The sequence below is a fragment of the Physeter macrocephalus genome, chromosome 2 (genome assembly GCF_002837175.3).
Source record: "Physeter macrocephalus isolate SW-GA chromosome 2, ASM283717v5, whole genome shotgun sequence".
Taxonomy (NCBI): domain Eukaryota; kingdom Metazoa; phylum Chordata; class Mammalia; order Artiodactyla; family Physeteridae; genus Physeter; species Physeter macrocephalus.
In genome coordinates this window covers 112,779,903-112,805,344 of record NC_041215.1, presented here as the reverse complement: position 1 = coordinate 112,805,344, position 25,442 = coordinate 112,779,903, and the positions used below count along the sequence as shown (strand labels likewise).

Genomic DNA, 25,442 nt, shown 5'->3' with positions numbered 1-25,442 from the left:
TGTTGTCAGTGTTTTGGATTTTGGCTATTATAACAGATGTGTAGTGGTATCTTATTGTTGTTTTAATTTGCAATTCCCAAATAACATATGATGTTGAACATCTTTTCATATGCTTACTTGCTATATATATATATATCTTCTTTGGTGATGTGTCTGTTCAAGTCTTTTGCCTGTTTTTTAATTGGGTTGAGTTTTAAGAGTTCTTTATAGATTTCAGATAATAGTCCTTTATTATATATATCTTTTGCAAGTGTTTTCTCCCAGTCTGTGGCTTGCCTTCTCATTCTCTTTCAAGTGTCCTTTACAGAGGAGAAGTTTTTAATTTTAATGAAGTCTAGCTTGTCAATTATTTCTTTCATGGATCATGCCTTTGTTTTGTCTAAAGTGTCATCACCATATGCAAGGTCACCTAGATTTTCTCCTATGTTATCTTTTTTGGAATTTTATAGTTTTGTGTTTTTACATTTAGTTCTATGATCATTTTTGAGTTAATTCTTGGGAAGAATGTAAGATCTATGTCTAGATTCTTTTTTTTTTTTTTTTTACATGTTGATGTCTAGTTTTTCCAACACTATATATTGAAAAGACTGCCCTTTCTCCACTGTATTGCTTTCACATCTTTGTCAAAAACCAGTTGACCATATTTTTGTGGATTTATTTGGGGGCTCTATATCTGGTTCAGTTAATCTATTTGTCTGTTCTTTTGCCAATACCACATTGTCTTGATTACTGTAGCTTTATACTAAGTCTTGAATATGGATAGTGTCAATCCTCTGACTTTGCTGTTCTCCTTCAATATTGTGTTGGCTATCATGGGTCTTTTGCCTCTCCATATAAGCTTTAGAATCATTTTGTTTATTTCCACAAAACAGCTTGCTGGCATTTTGATTGGCATTGCATTGAATCTATAGATGCAGTTGGGAAAAACTGGTGTACTGACAATACTGAATCTTCCTATCCATGAACATGGAATATCTCTCTAATTTTTTAGTTCTTTGATATCTTTAATTTTTTAGTTCTTCTTTGATATCTTTATTTCATTTTTTGGGGTGGTAATGTGCTTTTAATTCAAATTCTGCTTTTTACTGCTGGTATATTGGAAAGCAGTTGACTTTTGTGTATCAACTTTGTATCCTGCAACCTTGCTGTAATTGCTTATTAGTTGTAGGCTTTTAAAAAAATGATTCTTTTGGATTCTTCCCATAGGTAATCATGTCATCTGTGAACAGAGTTTTATTTCTTCCTTACAAACTTGTATATCTTTTATTTCCTTTTCTTGTCTTATTGCTTTAGCTACGATTTCCAGTACAATGTTGAAAAGGAGAGATGAGGGGATATCTTGTCTTGTTCCTGATCTTAGTGGGAAAGGTTCTACTCTCTTACAATTAAGTATGATGTAGCTGTAAGTTTTTGGTAGATAATCTTTATCAGGTTGAGGAAATTCCCTCTTTTTCTAGTTTACTTTTTTTTTTAGACTCTTTTTTTTTTTTTTCGGTATGCAGGCCTCTCACTGTTTTGACCTCTCCCATTGTGGAGCACAGGCTCCGGACACGCAGGCTCAGCGGCCATGGCTCACGGGTCTAGCCGCTCCGCGACATGTGGGATCTTCCCGGACCGGGGTACAAACCCATGTCCCCTGTATCTACAGGCCGACTCTCAACCACTGCGCCACCAGGGAAGCCCCCTAAGAGTTTTTATTGTGAGTGTGTGTTGTACTTCGTGAAATGCTATTTGTGCACCTATTGGTATGGTCATGTGATTGTTTTCTCTTTGATGTGATATGATGTAATGATGTGATATTGATATGATAATATGATGCCTGTTGATATCATGGATCACATTAATTGATTTTGAATGTTGAACCAGCTTTGCATATCTAGGATAAATCCCACTTGGTTATGGTATGTAAGTCTTTTTATACATTTTTAAATTCAATTTGCTAACATTTTGTGGTTCTTTGTGTCTATCTTCATAAGATTGTAGTTTTCTTGTAATAGCTTTATCTGGTTTTGGTATTAGGGTAATGCTGACCTCATAGATGAGTTAGGAAGTAGTCCCTCTCCTTCTCTCTTCTGAAAGAGATTCTAGAGAATTCATAAAATTTCTTCTTTAAATTTTTGGTAGAATTTATCAGTGAACCCATTTGGGCCTGCTGCTTTCTGTTTTGGAAGGTTACTAATTATTGATTTAATTTCTTTAACAGATACAGGCCTATTCAGATTGTTTATTTCTTCTTGTTTGAGATTTTGCAGATTTTACCTTTCAAGGAATTGACCCATTTCCTCTACATTATCAAATTAGTGGACTTATAGGTGTTCATGATACTCCTTTTTTATCCGTTTAGGGTTCATAGGATCTGTGGTGAAGTCTCCTCTTCCATTTCTGATATCAGTAATTTCTGTCATCTCTCTTTAATTCTAGTTATCCTGGACAAAGGCTTATTGACTTCACCGATCTTTTCAAAGAACCATTTTTTGGTTTTGTTGATTATTCTCAGTTGATTTCGTGTTTTCAGTCTCATTGATTTCTGCTCAGATTTTTATTATTTCTTTTCTTCTACTTACTTTGGATTTAACTTGCTCTTCTTTTTCTAATTTCCTAAAGTGGAGCTTAGATGGTTGATTTTTAGATCTCTTATTTTCTAATGTATGAATTTAATGCTGTAAATTCTGTTTTTTCTCTTATGCTTTTCCCTGTAAGCACTGTTTCCACTGTATCCCACAAATTTTGGGACTTGTATTTGCACTTTCCTTTCATTCATAGTATTTTAAAATTTCTACTGAGATTTCTTCTTCACCCCATGTATTAATTAAAAGTGTGTTGTTTAATCTCCCAAGTATTTTGGGATTTTCCAGTTAACCTCTCTGTTAATGATTTCTAATTTAATTCCATTGTGGCCTGAGAGCAGACATTATCTAATTTCTGTTTTTTAAAACTTGTTGAAGTGTGTTTTATGGCCCAGAATATGGTCTCTTTTGGTGAATGTTTAATGTTAGCTTGAGAAAAATGTGTAATCTGCTGTTGTTGGGTGAAGTAGGCTATAGGTGTCAAATATATCCAGCTGATTACTGGTGCTGTTGAGTTCATCTCTGTCTTTACTGATTTTCTGCCTGTTGGATCTGCACATTTCTGACAGAGGGAATGTTAAAGTCTCCAATATAATAGTGGATTCATCTATTTCTTCTTGCAGTCATCTATCAGTTTTGCCTTACATAGTTTGATGCTCTTTGTTAGATGCATACACATTAAGGATTATTATCTTCTTGAAGTGTTGACCCTTTTATTATTATGTAATACCTCTCTTTATCCATGATAACTTTTCTTGCTGTGAAGTTTTCTCTGTCTGAAATTAACATACCTACACCCACTTTCTTTTGATTAGTGTTAGCATGGCCTAACTTTCTCTGTCTCTTCAGTTTAGTTTTTTTTTTCTTTTTTTTTTTAAGTATAGCAGTTATTTATTAGTGAAATTAATGGTTACAATTCTCCCTCTGGACCTGTTAGCCTTGTACATTAAAAAAATTATTATTATTTTTAATTGAAGTATAGTTAATTTACAATGTGTTACTTTCAAGTGTACAGCAAAGTGATTGAGTCATATATATGTATATATTAGATTATTTTCCATTATAGGTTATTACAAGATATTGAGTATAGTTCCCTGTGCTATACAGTAGGTCCTTGTTGTTTACCTATTTTGTATATAGTAGTGTGTATATGTTAATCCCAAACTCCTAATTTATCTCTCCCCCTCCCTTTTGGTAACCATAAAATTGTTTTCTGTGTCTGTGAGTCTATTTCTGTTTTATAAATAAGTTCATTTGTATCATATTTTAAGATTCCACATATAAGTGATATCATATGATATTTGTCTTAACTCTGTCTGACTTACTTCACTTAATGTGATAATCTCTAGGTCCATTCATGTTGCTGCAAATGGCATTATTTTATTCTTTTTTATGGCTGGGTAATATTCCATTGTGTATATATATACCATATCTTCTTTATCCATTCATCTGTTGATGTTGCTTCCATGTCTTGGCTATTGTAAATGGTGCTGCTATGAACACTGGGTACATATATCTTTTCAAATTAAAGTTTTCTCTGGATATATGCCCAGGAGTGGGATTGCAGGATCATATGGTAACTCTATTTTTAGTTTTTTAAGGAACTTACATACTGTTCTCCATAGTGACTGCACCAATTTACATTCCCACCAACACTATAGGAGAGTTCCTGTTTCTCCACACCCTCTCCAGGATTTATTGTTTGTAGAGTTTTTAATGATGGCCATTCTGACTGATGTGAGGTGACTTCATTGTAGTTTTGGTTTGTATTAATCTAATAATTAGTGATGTTGAGCATCTTTTCATGTTCCTGTTAGCCATCTGTATGTCTTCTTTGGAGAAATGTCTATTTAGGTCTTCTGCCTATTTTCCAATTGGGTCGTTTGTTTTACTGACATTAAGCTGTATGAGCTGTTCATATATTTTGGAAATTAATCCCTTGTTGGTAGCATCGTTTGCAAATATTTTCTCCCAGTCTGTAGGTTGTCTTTTTGTTTTGTTTTTGGTTTCCTTTGGTATGCAAAAGCTTTTAAGTTTCATTAGGTCCCATTTGTTTATTTTGTTTCTATTTCCATTACTCTAGGAGACAGATTGAAAAAGATATTGCTGCAATTTATGTCAAAGCGTGTTCTGCCTATATTTTCCTCTAAGAGTTTTATAGTATCTGGTCTTACATTTAGGTCTTTAATCCATTTTGAGTTTATTTTTGTATATGGTGTTAGAGAATTTTCTGATTTCATTCTTTTACGTGTAGCTGTCCAGTTTTCCCAGCATCACTTATTGAAGGGACTGTCTTTTCCCCATTTTATATTTTTGCCTCCTTTGTTGTCGATTAATTGACCATAAGTGTGTGGGTTCATTTCTGTGCTTTCTATCCTGTTCCATTGATCTATGTGTCTGTTTTTGTGCCAGTACTATAGTATTTTGATTACTGTAGCTTTGTAGTTTAGTCTGAAGTCAGGGCGCCTGATTCCTTCAGCTCCATTCTTCTTTCTCAAGGTAGTTTTGGCTATTTGGGGTCTTTGTGTTTCCATACAAATTTCAAAGTTTTTCTTCCTCTAAGTTCTGTGAAAAGTGCCATTGTTAATTTGCTAAGGATTGCATTGAATCTGTAGATTGTCTTGGGTAGTATGGTCATTTTAACAGTGTTGATTCTTCCAGTCCAAGAACATGGTATATCTTTCCATCTGTTTGTGTCATCTTCAATTTCTTTCATCAGAGTATTATGGTTGTTTCCTTACTTTCTCTTTCAGAATATAAAAATGCAACATATTTCTGTATATTAATTTTGTATCCTGCAGCTTTACCAGATTCATTGATGAGCTCTAGTAGTTTTCTGGTAGTGTCTTTAGAATTTTCTGTGTATAGCATCATGTCATCTGCAAACAGCAACAGTTTTATTTCTTACTTTCCAATCTGGATTCCTTTCATTTCTTTTTCTTCTCTGATTGCTGTGGCTAGGACTTCCAAAACTATGTTAAATAAAAGTGGTGAGAGCGGGCAGTCTAGTCTTGTTCCCGATCTTAGAGGAAATGCTTTCAGTTTTTCATCGTTGAGTATGATGTTAGCTGTGGGTTTGTCATATATGGCCTTTATTATGTTGAGGTCAGTTGCCTCTTTGCCTGGTTACTGAAGAGTTTTTATCATAAATGAATGTTGAATTTTGTCAAAAACTTTTTCTGCATCTATTGAAATGATCATATGGTTCTTATGCTTCAATTTTTTAATGTGGTGTGTCAGATTCAGTTATTTGCAGATATTGAAAAATCCTTGCATCATTGGGATAAATCCCACTGAATCATGGTGTATGATCCTTTTAATGTATTGTTGGGTTCGGTTTGCTAGTATTTTGCTGAGGATTTTTCATCTATTTTTATCAGTGATATTGGCCTATAATTTTCTTTTTTTGTGATATCTTTGTCTAGGTTTGGTGTCAGGGTGATAGTGGCCTCATAGAGTGGGTTTGGAAGTGTTCCTTCCTTTGCAGTTTCAGGAATAGTTTGAGAATGATAGATGTTAACTCTTCTCTAAATATTTGGTAGAATTCACCTGTGAAGCTATCTGTTCCTGACTTTTGTTTGCTGGGAGTTTTTAATTACTGATTCAATTTCGTTGCTGGTAATTGGTCTGTTCATATTTTCTGTGTCTTTCTGGTTCAGTCTTGGGAGATTGTACCTTTGTAAGAATTTATCCATTTCTTCTAGGTTGTCCATTTTATTGGTGTATAGTTGTTTATTGTAGTATCTTATGATCCAATCTATTTCTGTGGTGTCAGTTGTAACTTCTTTTTTCATTTCTGATTTTATTAATTTGGACCCTCTCTCTTTTTTTCCTGATGAGTCTGGTTAACAGTTTATCAATTTTGTTTATCTTTTCAAAGAACCAGCTTTTAGGTTCATTGATCTTTTCTGTTTTTTATTTTAGTATCTATTTCATTTATTTCTGCTCTGATCTTTATGATTTCTTCTACTAACTTTGGGTTTTGTTCTTCTTTCTCTGGTTGCTTTAGGCATAAGATTAGGTTGTTTATTTGAGATTTTTCTTGTTTCCCGAGGTACGGTTGTATTGCTATAAACTACCCTCTTAGAACTGCTTTTGCTGCATACCATAGGTTTTAGATTGTCGTGTTTTCATTTTCATTTGTCTCTAAGTATTTTTTGATTTCCTCTGATTTCTTCAATGATCCATCGGTTGTTTAGTTAAACATATTGTTTAGCCTCCATGTGTTTGTGTTTTTTGCAGTTTTTTTTTTCTTGTAGTTGATTACTAGCCTCATAGTGTTGTGGTCCAAAAAGATGTTTGATATGATTTCAGTTTTCTTAAATTTACCAAGGCTTGCTTTGTGGCCCAGGGTGTTATCTATCCTGGAGAATGTTCCATGTGCCCTTGAAAAAAATGTGTATTCTGCTGCTTTCAGATGGAATGCTCTCTAAATATCAATTAAGTCCATCTGGTCTAATGGGTCATTTAAGGCTTGCCTTTCCTTATTAAGTTTCTATGTGGATGATCTGTCCATTGATGTAAGTGGGGTGTTACTACCACCCCACTATTATTGTGTTACTATCAATTTCTCCTTTTATGTCTCTTAACATTTACCTTATCTATTGAGGTGCTGTTATGTTGGGTGCATATATATATTTCCAATTGTTATATCTTCTTCTTGGATTGATCCTTTGATCATTATGTAGTGTCCTTCTTTGTCTTGTGACAGTCTTTATTTTAAAGTCAACTTTTTATGATATAAATATTGCTACTCTGGCTTTCCTTTGATTTCCATTTGCATGGAATACCTTTTTCCATGCTCTCACTTTCATTCTGTATGTGTCTCTAGATCTGAAGTGAGTCTCTTGTAGGCAGCAAATATATGGGCCTTGTTTTTGTATCCATTCAGCCAGTTTGTGTCTTTTGGTTGGAGCATTTAGTCCATTTACATTTAAGGTAATTAATAATATGTATGTTCCTATTCCCATTTTGTTAATTGTTTTGGATTTGTTTTTGTAGGTCTTTTTCCCCCCTTTCTTCTTTTACTCTCTTCTCTTGTGATTTGATGATTGTCTTTAGCGTTACGTTTGGATTCCTTTTTCTTTTTTGTGAGTATATCTACTATAGATTTCGTTTTGTGGTTATCATGAGGTTTTTGTATAGCTGTGTGTATTTTTATGTGCTTATTTTAAGTTGCTGATCTCTTAATTTCAAACTCATTTTAGATACCCTGCATTTGTACTGTTCTCCCTTTAGGATTATTGTTTTTGATATATTTTACAGCTAATTGTTTTGTGTATCCCTTAACTGCTTACTGTGGATACAAATAATTTTACTACTTTTGTCTTTTAACTTCCCTACTAGCTTTGTGCATGGATTATTTCCTACCTTTATTCTATGTTGGTCTTTACCAGTGAGCTTTTCCAGTTTCTAATCTTCTTGTTTCTAGTTGTGACCTTTTCTTTTTTGCCTAGAGGAGTTCCTTTAGCGTTTGCTATAAAATTGGTTTGGTGGTCCTGAATTCTTTTAGCTTTTGGTTGTTTGTAAACCTTTTGATTTCACCATCAAATCTGAATGAGAGTCTTGCTGGGTAGAGTATTCTTGGTTGTAGGTTTTTCTCTTTCATCACTTTCGCCATCAAATCTGAATGAGAGTCTTGTTGGGTAGAGTATTCTTGGTTGTAGGTTTTTCTCTTTCATCACTTTAAGTATATCATGTCACTCCCTTCTGGCCTGCAGAGTTTCTGCTGAAAAATCAGCTGATAGCCTTATTGGAGTTCCCTTGTATGTTATTTGTTGCTTTTCCCTTGTTGCTTTTAATATCCTCTCTTTATCTTTAATTTTTGTCATTTTGATTACAATGTGTTGTGGTGTATTCCTCTGTGGGTTAATTCTGCATGGGATGCTGCACTTCCTAGACTTGGGTGATTGTTTCCATCCCCAGGATAGGGAAGTTTACAGCTATTATCTCTTCAAATAGTTTCTGAGGCCCGTTCTCTTTCTCTTCTCCTTCTAGGATCCCTATAATGCGAATATTAGCATGCTTCGTGTTGTCTCAGAGGTCTCTTAAACTGTCCTCATTTCTTTCCATTCTTTTTTATTTCTATTCAGCGGCAGTGATTTGCACTACTCTGTCTTCCATCTCACTGATCTGTCCTTCTGCCTCATTTAGTCTACTCTTGATTCCTTCTAGTGTATTTTTCATTTCAGTTATTCTTCAATTTTTTTTTTTTTTTTTTTTTTTTTTTTGACCACACTGTGCAGCATGCGGGAATCTTCGTTCCCTGACCAGGGGTTGAACCCATGCCCTCTGCATTGGGAGCACACAGTCTTAACCACTGGACCACCAGGGAAGTCCCGTATTTTACAATTCTGTTTCGTTCTTTATATTTTCTAACTCTTCATTAAAAACTTCTAATTTCTTGCTCTATGCATCCATTCTCCTCCCAAGTTCTTTGATCATATTTATGATCATTACTGTCAACTGTTTCTCAGGGAGACTGCCTGTCTCCATGTCACTTTGTTCTACTTTTGTGGTTTAATCTTATTCCTTTGTCTGAAGCATATTACTCTGTCGTGTAATTTTGTGTAAATCGCTATTTGTATTTTTATGTATGTGGTAGGTTGGTTACATTTCTTGATGGTGGAGAAGAGGCCCTCTATAGGAAACATTCTGTTCATCCCAGGAGTGCACTTCCCTCTAGACAGCCAAGGTCCAGGAGCCAGCTGGTCCCAGGCTAGTGTCTGGCCTGCATTTAGGTGGAGCTGGGTTTTGGTCCTCTGGTGGGCAGGGCTATATTTAGGGGCATATCTAGATGTGGCTGTGAGCTTAGGAAGTCTTTAGGTAGGCTGACTGCTGATTGGTGAGGCTGTGTTCCAACCCAGTTTGTTGTTTGGTCTCAGGCATCCCAGCACTGGAGCCTGCAGGCTGTTGGGTGGGGTCAGGTCTTGGTGCCACAATGCCAGCCTCCTAGAGAGCTCACTTGCTGATGAATGTTCCGTGATATATCCACCACCAGTGTCTATGACCCTGGAGTGGGCCACAGCCACCCTGTACCTCCCCAGGAGACCCTCCAAAACCAACAGGTAGGTCTGGCCCAGGCTCCCATCAAATTACTGCTTTTGCCCTTAGTCTTGGTGTGTGTGAGATTTTGTGTGTGCCCTTTAAGAGTGAAGTCTTTATTTCCCCCAAGCCTGTGGAACTCCTGCAATCAAGCCCCACTGGCCTTCAAAACTAAATGCTCTGGGGGCTCCTCTTCCTGGTGCCAGGCCCCTAGATAGGGGGGACTCACATGGGGCTCAGAACTCTCCTGTGGGAGAACCTCTGTAATATAGTTATTCTCCAGTTTGTGGGTCACCCACCAGTGGTATGGGATTTGATGATATCATGAGTCTGCCCCTCCTACAAGTCTTGTTGTGTTTCCGTCTTTATGTCTTTAGTTGTAGAGGGTGGTGGTTCTGCAGATTGTTGTGATTTTGGTGTTCTCATTAGAGGAGATAAGCTTAGGGTCCTTCTACTTTGCCCTCTTACTTTTAACCTATATGTGTCTTTATATTTAAAGTGGGTTTCTTGTAGACAACATTTAGTTGGGTCTTGTGTTTTGATCCACTCTGGCAATCTTTGTCTTTTAATGAGTGTATTTAGACCATTGATGTTTAAAATGATTATTGATGTAGTAGCTTAATATCTACCATATTTGTCACTGTTTTCTATTTGTTGCTCATGTTTTCTCCCATTTTTGTCTTCAATATATTTTCTGGCTTTTGTAGTTTTTTGCCTTTTTCAATTTTAATTGAATATTTTATATAATTCTACTTTCTTTCCTGTCTTAGCATATCAGTTATACTTCTTATTTATTTTTTTTAGTTGTTACCCTAAAGTTTGCAATGTATTTTTATAGCTAATCCACCTTTACTTTCAAATAATACTATAACTCTTCCCAGTTACTGCAAGTACCTTATAATAACAAAAAATCCTCTTGTCTTTGTCCCTTGTATCACTCCTTTCATTCATTTCATTTATACATATAAGCATATGTAGGCATTTATAAGCACACACACGTGCATACCTAATTGGTTACATTGTTGCCATTGTTATTTTGAACAAACAAATCCATTATCTGTTAGATCCATTAAGAATAAGAAAAATAACTTATTTTACCCTTAGTTATTCTCCAGTGTACTTCTTCTCTTTATGTATATCTAAGTTTCTGACTTAATTTTTCAGAGAAGGAAAATTGTTTTCTTTTAACATTTGGCATACAGGGGAATGATGTCAATAATATGTGGAATTCAGCTTGTATTTTTTTCACCCAAACATGTTCGAACCTGTTATTGTTTTGGAAAGATCAGGGGTAAGCTTTTTCACAACTAAAGAGAAAGCGTTAGTAGTATAAGAAAAATGCTGAATATTCTGTAAAAGTAACCTTCTATAATACAGTAAGGTGCTGGTTTATTGGCACCTTAACAATTTTAACAAAAAATTGCTGTATATTCTACTATGTTAAAAGATCTGAGGAAGTTGCAAGTTTCGTTGAAGAAGTTGTAAAGATAGCCTTATCAATCAATTTCTTTTGAATACAAATGAACTATCTCCAGATGATATTTTAAATTTTTATTAAACTGGTCTCTATTAGAAGTGAATGTCTTCAAGGACCCACATCAAAGGAAAAAACGAGCTCCAGGAAATGAAGCTTTAAAGGATGGACTGACTTACTCTTAATACAAATGCCAGTAGAAACGCAACTGTACTCATATTTTTATATGGCTTGTTATTGTTTTGTTAGGACTCCATAGTCCTTAATTCCATAGATTTTGAGTCCTCTCACTCCAATTCTACTTTTTCCATAGGTTTAGCGCTTTTTATTTTACAGAACATGGAGTTATTTAGGAATGCATATATGCTGTTATAGCAGAAATGCCTGCACTCAATTCTGAGTTAGTGGTAGCCATCTTTTTGAGTAACAAGGGTAGTCTAATCCTCTTTTATCTTGTTTATTTTCAGTGCTCATCATAGTGGCTGGCAGGGCTATCCCAAGCCCTTTTGTGTGCAGTAGAAAAAAGTGCTCCTTCCTCTGAGTAGATTTAGATTTGTAATTGCAGAGCTTGGAGTACAAAACTCTTGCTGAATTAGTCCTGCTTGCCCTTTCAGCCACGCCCATATGCAGTGTATAGTTTGGAAGCACTATACCATGTCCTGGCTTCCTGAACAAAAGCGTCATGCACACATATAAACACATGCACGTACACACACACACATACACATACACACAGTGCTTGTTGAACTGATGATGTGCATGACTTCAGACTGTTCTTTTAGCAAATATATTTTGATTAGTTTAGAAATCATTTATTTCCTTGATTTGTATGTCCCTAATTGTTAATTTTGATGTTATGTGAGGATTTTAAAAATACAGGTAAGACAATTTAACAGACTATTAACTTTCAAAATTCTTTTCATGCAAGAGAAACGGGGGGGCGGTATTGATAGAATGTATAAGTATTCCCCAACCTCTCCATTTTTTCTTTCTCTCTTCCTTTCTTTGAAGGGGAGGGGGTGATAGATGGTAGGAGAGCAAGACCATATATGCCAATCTAATGTATGAATTCTTTAAACTAATACCGAAAATTTCAGTTTAGATAGATGACAAATTGGGTTTTGCCAGATTTCTAGGCAGTATTGCACAATATATTAAGATTGTGACTCAAAGCCACATTCAACAGGTGGAGTAAAGTCCTCTCTTTCGGTTCCAGATGTGGTTCCTTATATACGGTAACCTATAAACCCACAGACAACTTTTCTAATGCTCTTGCCTTGTTTCTTGTATGTATGTTGAAGTAGGGACAGGAAAGCTACTATAAAACTCCTACTGGGAAGAGGAAAGGATGGGATACACATGAAAGTTCCTGGTCCTTACAATAATTAATAAGACTTCTTGCTTTGGAAGTGGAGTAAGGTCTTGATAGGATCCTAATTCTGCTTTCTGAGAGAAGTTCCTTTGTCCTTTGTTTTCCATAGTCCCTGACTTTGCTTTTTTGGGAATTATTCCTTACCTATCATCCTTTGTGTCTATATTGGAAATGGGTGTTGGAGAACATACCCTTATTTGAGGCTGCACTGGATTCTCACCCTGTGTCCTGTCAGTGCAAACTTGGGCTCCCTGGGTAGAGCATGCTAGGCTTGTGGTATTTTTTGCTAATAGAGTTGCCTCAAAAATGTAGGTTTCAATTCTGTTTGCCTCCAGTCAGCTATATGTGAAAATACCAGTACCAAAGATCTCACTTGCTCATAATTGCTAAGCCTACAAACTAGTTACTTTACTAGTTATTTTCCTCAGACCATCCAACTCTCCCTTAACTTAATAACATACCTTGTGGCCACCTGAAACAGTACATTTGGGTAGGGGTTAATCTGACTTTTGCTCCTAGGCAGGCTCTCGTTATGTGGCTTAGAACTCTTAAGAGAGATTGTTGGAATACATTTTTTTGTTGTTAGCTGTAGAGAAGCAACTGGCTTTTCTATTCCTTCAAGGTACCCTGTATTATTGGATTATCCATTAAGTTAAAAGTAGGCTGTAGTCAGAGAGAGCCTTCCTAAGCAGAGTTGTATTCTTTTTTTTCTCTGCTTGTAAATGAACTAATTCTTGCCTAAATTCATTCATTTATCAGGCCTAAAACAACAAGTAATAGTCAATTCATTACAACATTATGACTTTTTCTAGCTGCTTCTGCTAGAACTATAGTCTTGGTAGGCACTTGGTTTCTCTTTTAAATGGTCATATTTTGCTAGTATAGTATATATAGTATAGTGTAGTTTAGAAAGGATCACCAACCTATGTCTTTTTCCTATCTGCTTTCTGTCCTACCCCTAAGTTAATAGAAATGCTTTGGATTTATCTTATAACGCACTCTATTGGTCCTAAGAATTTCTGTAACATTTAGCATAAAGGCTAAGTTGTAAAAAAGAGACTTAAAACTATAGTGGCTCAAACATAAATTAACTGTTTTTCTTATAGAACAGTTGAAAGGTAGATAGATGTGTGATATAAGATGGATAAACAGCTCTGCTTTCATGAAATAGTCCAGGAACACCCAAAAAAGGAATCCATGAAGCACTTTCAATTTTTGTTGTTGTTGTTGTTAAGATTCTGGTCTTAAACTGCAACTGTAGTTTTTTTTAAAAAGGCAGTGAAATTTTGAATATGAAATATTTGAAACAAAATAGAAACATTTTTGAGAGATCACACACACAAACACATATAAAAGTTCTTTGATTTCTAACCATAATGGAGTGGAGTCACTGGTGCTATTCTTTCTCTTTGGCTGTAAATATCTAGACAAAAATATATGAAACAGTCATTATTTTCAGAAAATGGCAACAGAGGTCAGAGGTTCAGTGATTCCTGAGAAAAGAGAAACAGATGAGGTGAGCCCTGTCATTACCCTGGTTTTCTTCCTGGAGGCACTTTCAGATATCTGGTGCAGGGAGAGGAAAACCAAGTAGAGCACAATGGTCCTGCTTGATTGAAATAAAGATTAGATTTGGGGAGGATGAGATAGCTGGAATCGTTAGATCAGAATACTAAAGAGGAGGGACCTATGTATGCAAAGAAAGAGCATCATAAATCTTCATGTGGTCGCCTTGAGACCTTCGTTAAATACTAAGCTGTGTGTGTGTAGGTGAAACTCCATAAGGGCACACAAAAAGTTATTAGGAAATGTAATCTAAACAACTTCCAGTGCTCATACAAGGTTAAGAGATGTTTGAGTTCTGAATAAGCAGAGTGGAGAGACTTTGTTGAACATCTGGAGCATTCAGTAGAGACCCCAGATTGGTCACACCTCAAAGAGTAAGGCTGAGTCTGACCTGATGACTAATGGCTACTCTATACGTGCTCTAACAAATCTTAGAAGGAAGCTGAAAAGAATGAAGTTGAACATTAAGTAATTTAATAACCTGTTGAAACAAAATTTATCACTCTTTAAAGGAAGGCCATAAAATCCAGAAATTCAACAATATCATATTCATAGTGTCCATAATAAATGTGTGTGTATTTACATACATACATACACATATGTATAAATACACACGAACTACTAGACATACAAAGGAGGAGAATAATCATCAATAGAAGCAGACAGGAATGACAGAGATGAGATTAGTTGGCAAAGACTTTAAAATATCTCAAATATGGTAAGTATGCTCAAGGACTTAAAAGGAAAAATCATAAAACTACAGATCTAAGAATCCCAATAAATCACAAGCAGGATTACAAACAAAACCACACCACCGTGTATTGTAGTCAAATCACCAAGTTCTAGTGATATAGAAAACCAACTTAAAAGCATTAAGAGGAGGAAAAAAACCATTTTATATGGGGAAGCAAAGAAAAAAAAATGACTGCTGACTTCTCATCAGAAGGTAAGCAAGCTAGAAAACAGTGGAATGACATATATAAAGGGCTGAGAGGAAAAAAAAATCAACCTAAAATTATTTTTAAAAACAAAAGCAAAATAATATTTCCAAATAAGCAAAGTGAGAAAATTTCCTGTCAGTATACCTATATTATAAGAAATCTTAAAATGATCTTCAGGGTGAAAGAAAATAATACTGAGTGAGAAAACTCAGTTCTACACAACGGAAAGAAGAAGTAGTAGGAAATGGCAAATATTTATGTCTAAAAATATATGGAAATTTACCTCTACATTTCCAAGTAATGCTTAGATCAAAGAAAAAATCACAAGAGAATCTATAAAGTGTTCTTAATGTAATGATAATGAAAATACAGCATATCAAATTTTGTGGGATGCAATTCTTACACGAAAATGTATGGTTATAAATGCTTATATTAGAAAAGAAGGAAGGTGTAGTTTATGGCATAAGCCTCCCTCTTAAGAAGCTGCAAAAAATGAGCAACTTAAATCCAAAGCAAGAAGGAAAAACTGATAAAAAGTGAAATCAATGAATATAAAACACCAAAGCAACAGAGAAAAATCAGTGAAACCAAAGCTGGTTCTTTTAAAAGATTAAGTTGATAAATATCCAGCTAGATCGACCAGGAAAAAAATTACCAATAGCAGGAAAGAAAAGCCTCACTGTAGATATTATAGGCATTAATAGAATAACCAGAGAATCGTATGAGCAATTTCATGCCAGTAAGTTCAATAACTTAGATGGACTAAGTGCTTGAAAGACACAAATTACCAAAACTGACAGAAGAAGAAATAGAAAACTTGAAAAACCTTATGTCAATTAGATAAATTAATAATTAAAAACTTTCCCTATAGGAAACTCCAAGCCAAGATGGCTTCACTGATTAATTTTATTGAAACTTAAGGAGTAAACAATTACAGTCTTATACAAACTCCTTCAAAAAATAGAGGAGGGAACACTTCTTGACTCATTTTATGAGGTCAGCATTAGCTTGATTTTAAAATCAGATAAAGACATTACAGGAAGATAGATCAATGTCTCTTTTGACTGTAGATGCAAAATATCCCTAATGAAATAGCAAACAGACTGTAGCAAAACATATTACAAAATGCATCATGACCAAAGGGGTTTATGCCAGGAAGCAAGGTTGATTTTAACATTTAAAACCAATCAAAGAAAAAAGGAGAAACAGCATATGATAATTTCCAGAGATACCAAAAAATGATTTGACAAAATTCGAACCTACTCATGATAAAAATTCACAACAAACCCAGAATAGACAGAAACTTCTTCAATCTGATAAAGGACATTCATAAAAAGTATACAGCTAACATTACATTTAATGATGAAAGACTGAATGCTTTCTCTGTAAGATTAGGAAGAAGGTAAGGATGTCCATTCACACAGCTTATAATTAATGTTATACTGGAATTCATAGCCAGTGCAGTAAGATAAGAAAAATAATAAAAGGAATCCAGATTAAAAATAAATCAAACTGTCTTTATTTGCAGTTGACATGATAATATACATAGAAAATCCTAAGGACTTTGTTATGAGGAAGATACTAAAACTCCTAAGTGAATTTAACAAGGTCAAAGTATATAAGGTCACCACATAAAAATCAACTGTAATTTTATATACTATCATCCAAACAATTTATGAATGCTATATACTAGCTTCCATAAACATGAAATACATAGAGATAAATTTTCAAAACTACAAAACATAGCTGAGAGAAATTACCAGTACATATATACACAGAGAAATAATACCTTATACGTTGATTAGGAGATTCAGCGTTGTGTTAATTATCCACCAATAGATCCATGGATGCAATGAAATCCTTATCAAAATGCTGCTCTTTTTTTTTTAAGAGATTGACAAGCTGATTCTCAAATTTAGAATTGTCAAAACAATATTGAGAAATAAAGTTGAAGAATTTACTGGATTTTCAGAATTACTCTAAACTACAATAGTAGTGTCATATTGGGTCATGGTGTTGACATAGGTAGATAGATGATAGATATCCTAAGTGCTCTCTGTGTGTATGTAAGTGTATATACAACATGTAGTATTCATATAGTCTTTTATCTATTCATGGATAGTTTTTTTTTTTTTCTATTAAAGGTTTATAGAATCTTTTCAACAAATGGTTCAGGAACTAGATATCCTATAGAAAATAATGAATCTGGACCCTTACCTGGACCAATACACAGAGCTTGACTTGAATTGGATTATAGATCTAAAAGTAAAAACTCTAAAACTTTTTCATATTTTAGAAACATGAATAAATCTTTATGACTTCATGTTAAGCAAATATTTCTTAGGACATAAAAAGAACTATCTATAAAAGGGATGTTTGAAAAATTGGGCTTCATCAAAATTAGAATCTTTTACTGCTCAAAAGACACCTTTAGGAAAATGAAAGGCCAGCTACAGATTGGGAGCTATAAGTATTTCTAATACATACAGTCTGACAGTCTTACATGAGCAAGAAGGTAGCCAATTAAATATGAGCAAAAAATTTAAAAAGACACTTCATTAAAGGAAGTCATAATCCCTTGAGAAGCATAGGAAGCATATGAAAACATGTTCCACATCAGGAATTGGAAAACTATGGCCCATGGACCAAATCTGGCCTATTGTCTGTTTTTGTAGACAAAGTTTTATTGAAACATCATTACACCCATTCATTTATGACTGCTCTCATGCTATAACAGGAGAGTTGAGTAGTTATTAAAGAGACCCTGTGGCCACAAAACAAATATTTCCTGTCTGCCTCCTTACAGAAAAATTTGCTATCCCCTGGTCTAAAGGAATCAAATTCCAGGGAAGGCTAAGCTCTTCCTAGGTGAGCAAACACCAGTGGAGAAGTTTGGCCTAATTTAATGTAGTTTTCCCCAGGATAAAACTTATTTTTCTTGGAATTATAATTTTTTACAGTTGGATCTTATTTTTTTATTTTTTAAATCATAGTTAATTCATTTTTATTACTAAGCTAACAAACTCTATTAAAGGCAAAATTATATAAGTTTTTCTTTAAGTCTTGGTAACTTAAGGTGTACATTAGAAAGCTCTGTCTTATTCTGAGGAACAAACTACACTTCAAGGTTAAAACAGTGATGTAGAGAGAGAACAAAACAAACAAAACAACAACAAAACAGTGAGTAGATTCATGATGCTGACCAGAAGTTAGTACCAAGAGAAATTGTACTGAAAACCACTTGGTTTAAACAGCTTGTACTTATTTCCATCAGTAAGTTAAGTGGTGACTCCAAACAAGTAAGGATGAGGATCGAAGGCATGTGCTGCCTTTCTGAGGACTGACTAGTCTCACTGCCCAGGTGGTCTCCACTCATGGATGTATTTGCCCTGATCTTCACTAGAAGTAGGGGCTCCTGTTTCCAGTGAAGATCAGGGAATGTGTTGGTCTTTGATCAGTTCAACACACTCCAGAGAGATGTAGGGAGTAAATCTTCTTAATGGGCTGGCAGGCCAGGCCTATATGCTAACTGAGGAGTCTAGACACTCTGGGTTTGCCTCACATTCTTATTAGTTTGTTGTTGCATCAGCTGTGTTCTGATTGGTTACACTCTAAGATATAAGCCATTACATCATTGGTTATATAAATTGTTTACATAAAACGTTTTGTGTTTGAGGTACAACAGGTGTCAGTCTCCTTTGAATGAACCATATACTTATCTGTAACATGTTTACAACCATAGTTATTTTTTAGAAAGACATTTTTTCAAGCAAGAGAACATTTTTGATGGAAAAGATTGGTTACCATTTTTAAGCATAGCGAACAGATTTTACTCCTGTTAAAATGTAGAATAAGGTGTCCTTTACAGAAAATTCGTTTCACTTATTATAAAGCCCCAGTATTATTTAGTTTACTTAAATTAAATCTGATATTACTACTTTTTCTATATTAGGATAATTTAATGTCACATATGAACATAAAAATGATTTTTGTAAACTTAGTTTCAGTATCAGTATTTTTACTAGAAGTACAATAACATTAACTCCATAAACTTTTATTTTTCTCTATTTCCATGAGCTAATAATCAGTTTGACAACCCAGCAAAGTTGCGTGTTATAGGGAAATTTTCTGACTGGAGCAAAATTTAATGAAACAGTGTTTAATGTCATCTTTGATTTCTGCATGCTTACTTCCACATCATACTTCTTCAAGTCCTATCTACTTTAAAGTCAACCTTGAGTCCATCCTCTTATCTTTATCTCTTCTTTATCTCCCACCCCATTTCCAGTCCAGGCCATTTTCATCTTTTATTCATTGTTTTAGTCACAGTAAGCTCTAGAGTAACACATTAACCTTCTAATCTCAGTAATTTTGCACAGCAAAGGTTTACTGTGGCTTACATAAAGTCCAGTGTGGTATGAGCTGTGATCCTCTTCCATCTTGTAGCTATAATATCTGTACAGTGGCTTTGAAGTTGGTCAGGTGGACTAGAAATGACTTTATCACTTTTGCTCACAGCCTGTTGGTCAGAGCTAGTCACATGGCTCCAACTTAAGTGAAGTGAAGGCTGGGAAATGTAGGACAGCACATGAAATATTTAGAGATCACAGTTATCTGTACCACATTTAGATTATTATAGTTGCATCCTAATTGATTTCCTTAGTTACTCTCATGTTCCACTACAATGCTTTCTCTACCTAGTAGCTAGAGTGCTTGGAAAAAAAAAAAATTTGTTACTATCTCGCCAATAACTTCCTTTTTGCATAAAATCCAACACTTTGCCCTTACCTGTGCAACTACTGCATGATATGGTCCTTACCTTCTTCACTAATTTCATGATTGGCAGTTAGTATTGTTATCTGTGAATAGTGTATTTTGAATAGGCATTTTTTATTTTGTCCATAGTTATGAAAATGTGATTTAATATAGTGTCACATTTACAAAATCACAATAATAACTATAAACTGAATAATAATAATACCAAGAGAAGTCCTAATTTCAGTCTCTGCAGTTACATTGTATGTAATTAGAATCTGAAAAAAAAAAAAGCCTTTTGAGATCATTGACATAAAATCTGTTATAAGAATAAATTCTGTGTGACCTGAGTTACAATAATTCTGTTTCTCTGACAAAAAATGATCTCTTAGCATACATGTTTTCTTTGGCTAAAGTTTATATGAAAGATATTTCATTATGGTTAAATGTGTAAAAATTAATAAAGTTTATTTTTTAGAGCAGTTTTAGGTTTACAACAAAATTGAGTGGAAATTACAGAGTTCCTATATATCCCCTGTCCCTACACAGATATGACTTCCCCCACTATCAACATACTGCACAAAGGTAGTGAATTTGTAAACAATCTATGAACCTACATTGACACATCATTATCACTCAAAGTCCATAGTTTACATTAGGTAGGGTTCACTTTCAGCATTGTGCATTCTATGGGTTTTGACAATAAATGCAATTTTTAGACAAGTTTTTCATGAAGTTTGTGTTTTGCCATTAAGTAGTTACTTCCCTTCAGTTGTACTTTCAATTTCTTCTGTTATGCCTTCTTCAATTTCTTCCTTGGCAGTATGAAGCTCCTAATTAATTATCCCAAACACCACACACACACAAACTCTCTCTCTCTCTTTCTGTGTCTGTCTCTCTCTCCCTCTCCTCCCCACCTCACTCTAAGTGATTGTTTTCTAGTTGGAGGGGTTGAAATATTTTCTTAAGGTAATTAATTTGTAATCTCACAAACTGTGGGTTAGAGCAGTGCCCTTGCCAAAAGATAGAGGAGCTAATTAAGGTTCAACCCTTATTTTCAAATATGCATGAAAGAAAGGCTATATATAAATTCTTTCTCATCTCTGAGCTGTGAATCCTAGTAATAAAGTTTTTAACAAACTGTTAATCTTAATAAACATCTCAGGATTTATATATTTGATATGTTTATTGAAATGTAGCAGAACATTCATATTTTTGATAATTTTTGACATTAAAAAATTGATTCCTGTTCTAGCAAATGAAAATTACATTTAGTAAAATTGAGTGCTCTATGGTTTGTTACATGGATTTAGATCTAGCACAGTTCAAATGACTTGTCCTATACCTGACATCTACTTACATATGAAAGGCTCATGTAACAGTTTTTACATGGTGTTAGTATTGTCATTCTTGTTTCTTTTCCTTTGCTGGCCTACTTCTGTTTCAGCCCTTGACCATTAATAAAGTATTAAATAGCAAGGAGATTATCCTACTACTGGGTATACAATATTGAATAAAAACAGGTGTTTGTGGGATAGAAAGATAAGGAAATCAAATCTTTGAGAAGTTGATATACCATTCTTCTTTCATATAATTAGATGTCTTATAAAGTAATTTGGGACTGTATGACAAGAGTCAAGGAAGCTATTAAGCAATCTGTGAGAACTTGATTGTGTTTGTGCTTTGACTAACAGTGTTTGTCTTGTTCACAGTAACTGTAGTACTGAATGGAAGTGGCTTGTAGACAGAGCAAGAGTTGGCAGCCGTTGGACGTGGCTTCAAGCCCAGATTTCAGAGCTAGAATACAAAATCCAACAACTAACAGATGTTCACAGGCAGATTCGTGCCTCCAAGGTATTGTGTGTGCTCTTCTATTTAAAAAAATATTATTAGTTTTAGTTTCTTCTCATCTCTCCACACAAAATAATTGTTATTAGGCTTTATAAAAATGTAGTTAACGTTAAGATTTTGATATATTAATTCTGTAAGTTGAAACTATTTTTGTAACTTATCACAAACATTTTATCATATTGAGCAGTTAAGAATTTCTTTATTGGATTCCAGTTAATAGAAATGATAAAAATTTTTTTTAAACCTCTATTTTGTTGGCATTTATTTGAACATATGTGAGAAATTCTGAGTGTATCTTATTGGAATCTCTTTAGAGTTTTTTGTTTGTTTTAAGAAAAATTGTAAACACATAGAAATGTTCTAGAAAGCAATATAATGAATACCTGTGTACCCACCCCCAAATTTATCAAATATTAAATTTTTACTAGTTTGGGTTTTGTTTTTAGAATAATAAAGCATTACCTTACAATTGAAGTACTTGTATAATCCTTCTTGATTCCATTCCCTTTCCCTATGCCACTGATTCCAACATATTTTAAAAGATCTTTATTTTATATTGGTGTATAGTTGATTAACAATGCTGTGTTAGTTTCAGGTGTATAACAAAGTGATTCAGTTATATATATACATGTATCTATTCTTTTTCAAATTCTTTTCCCATTTAGGTTATTACAGAGTATTAAGTAGAGTTCGCTGTGCTGTACAGTAGGTCCTTGTTGGTTATATTATTTTAAATATAGCAGTGTGTACATGTCATTCCCAAACTCCCAATCTATTCCTCCCCCTCCCCCTTCCCCCCTGGTAACCATAAGTTTGTTCTCTAAGTCTGTGAGTCTGTTTCTGTTTTGTAAATAGGTTTATTTGTATCATTTTTTTTAGATTCCTCATATAAACGATATCATAGATATTTGTCTTTCTCTGTCTGACTTACTTCACTTAGTATGGTAATCTCCAAGTCCATCCATGTTGCTGCAAATGGCATTATTTCATTCTTTTTAATGGCTGAGTAATATTCCATCATATATATATATATATTCCATCTTCTTTCTCCATTCCTCTGTTGGTGGACATTTTGGTTGCTTCCATGTCTTAGCCATTGTAAACAGTGCTGCAATGAACACTGGGGTGCATGTGTACTTTTGGATTATGGTTTTCTCCAGATATATGCCCAGGAGTGTGATTGCTGGATCATATGGTAGTTCTATTTTTAGTTTTTTAAGGAACCTCCATGCTGTTCCATGAAGTTTTGTATAACAAAGTGATTCAGTTATATATATACATGTATCTATTCTTTTTCAAATTCTTTTCCCATTTAGGTTATTACAGAGTATTAAGTAGAGTTCGCTGTGCTGTACAGTAGGTCCTTGTTGGTTATATTATTTTAAATATAGCAGTGTGTACATGTCATTCCCAAACTCCCAATCTATTCCTCCCCCTCCCCCTTCCCCCCTGGTAACCATAAGTTTGTTCTCTAAGTCTGTGAGTCTGTTTCTGTTTTGTAAATAGGTTTATTTGTATCATTTTTTTTAGATTCCTCATATAAACGATATCATAGATATTTGTCTTTCTCTGTCTGACTTACTTTGTAGGTGTTTTTTCTTCCCTTCATCTTTTTTTCTCTTCTCTTGTGATTTAATGACTAACTTTAGTGTTGTGTTTGGATTCGTTTTTCTTTTTTCGTGTGTATCTATTGTAGATTTTCAGTTTGCGATTCCCATGAGATTTTGATATAGCAGTCTGTATATAAACAAGATTGTTTTAAGTTGCTGGTCTTTTAATTTCAAATGCATTTCCAATATCCTACATTAGTGCTCTCCTCTTACAGTTGCTGGTTTTGATTTGTGTGCAGGTAATTTCCTACCTTTACTGTATGTTTGCCTTTATTGGTGAGCTTTTCCATTCACAATTTTCTTGTTGCTAGTTGCAGCCTTTTCTTTTCCACTTAGAGAAATTCCTTTAGCATTTGTTGGAAAGCTGATCTGGTGGTGCTGAATTCTCTTAGCTTTTGCTTATCTGTAAATCTTTTGATTTCTCCATTGAATCTGAATGAGAGCCTTGCTGGGAAGAGTATTCTTGGTTGTAGGTTCTTCCCTTCATCACTTTAAATATATCATTCCACTCCCTTCTGGCCTGCAGAGTTTCTGCTGAGAAATCAGCTGATAACCTTATGGGAGTTTCCTTGTAAGTTATTTGTTGCTTTTCCCTTGTTGCTTTTAATATTTTTTCTTTGTCTTTAATTTTTGTCAGTTTGATTACTATGTGTCTCAGCATTTTCCTCCTTGGGACTCTCTGTGCTTCCTGGACTTGGGTGATGCTTTCCTTTCCTTAGAGAAGTCCTCTTTTCTTTTCATCCTTTTTTTCTTTATTCTGTTCTGCAGCAGTGATTTCCACCATTCTGTCTTCCAGTTCACTTATCCATTCTTCCAGCTCAGTTATTCTGCTATTGATTCCTTCTAGTGTATTTTTCATGTCATTTATTGTACTGTTCATCTGTTTGTTCTTTAGTTCTTCTAGGTCTTTGTTAAACATTTCTTGTATCTTCTCGATCTTTGCCTCCATCCTTTTTCCAAGATCCTGGATTGTCTTCATTATCATTATTCTGAACTTTTTTTTCCAGAAGGTTGCTTATCTCCGCTTCACTCAGTTGTTTTTTCTGGGGTTTTATGTTGTTCCTTCATCTGAGACATAATCCTCTGCCGTCTCATTTTGTGTAACTTTCTGTGATTGTGGTTTCCCTTTTTCAGGCTGCAGGTTTGTAGTTCTTCTTGCTTCTGCTGTCTGCCCCCTGGTGGATGAGGCTGTCTAAGAAGCTTGTGCAGGCTTCCTGATGGGAGAGACTGGTAGCTGCCCACTGGTGGGTGGAGCTGGGTCTTGTCCCTCTGGTGGGCAGGGAAAAACCTCCCCCTCTCCTCTTTGTTCGCACAGCTCCTGGGGTTCAGCTTTGGACTTGGCCCCGCCTCTGCATGTAGGTCGCCCGAGGGCATCTGCTCTTTGTTCAGACAGGACGGGGTTAAAGGAGCAGCTGATTCGGGGGCTCTGGCTCAGGCCGGGGGAAGGGAGGGGTAAGGATGTGGGGCGAGCCTGTGGCGGCAGAGGCTGGCATGACGTTGCACCAGCCTGAGGTGTGCCGTGAGTTCTCCCGGGGAAGTTGTCCCTGGATCCCGGGACTCTGGCAGTGGCGGGAGGTGTGGAGAGTGACCTGTGCTCGCACACAGGCTTCTTGGTGGCGGCAGCAGCAGCCTTAGCGTCTCATGCCCATCTCTGGGGTCCGCACTGATAGCCGCAGCTCACGCCCGTTTCTGGAGCTCCTTTACGCGGCGCGCTTAATCCCCTCTCCTCGCACCCCATGAAGCAAAGAGGGAAGAAAAGGTCTCTTGCCTCTTCGGCAGCTCCACACTTCTCCTGGACTCCCTCCCGGCTAGCCGTGGCGCACTAACCTCTTCAGGCTGTGTTCACGCTGCCAACCCCAGTCCTCTCCCTGGGATCCGACCTCTGAAGCCCGAGCCTCAGCTCCCAGCCCCTGCCCGTCCCGTTGAGAGAGCAGACAAGCCTCTCGGGCTGGTGAGTGCTGGTCGGCACTGATCCTCTGTGCAGGAATGTCTCCGCTTTGCCCTCTGCACCCTGTTACTGCGCTCTCTTCCATGTCTCTGAAGCTTCCCCCTCCGCCACCCACAGTCTCCACCCGTGAAGGTGCTTCTAGTGTGTGGGAACCTTTCATCCTTCACAGCTCCCTCCCATTGGTGCAGGTCCCATCCCTATTATTTTGTCTGTGTTTATTCTTTTTTCTTTTGCCCTACCCAGGTATGTGGGGAGTTTTTTGCCTTTTGGGAAGTCTGAGGTCTTCTGCCAGCATTCAGTGGGTGTTCTGTAGG

At 35.6% G+C, this 25,442-nt stretch overlaps 1 protein-coding gene across 1 annotated transcript in view; it reads left to right on the top strand.

The window, feature by feature from the left end:
• Positions 1-25,442, top strand: part of KANSL1L (KAT8 regulatory NSL complex subunit 1 like) — a 158,254-nt gene that overhangs the window by 10,754 nt on the left and 122,058 nt on the right. The window contains exon 4 of the mRNA XM_028481517.2: positions 21,432-21,573. Coding sequence (XP_028337318.1) covers positions 21,432-21,573 — 142 coding nt within the window. The remainder of the gene's footprint in view (positions 1-21,431; positions 21,574-25,442) is intronic.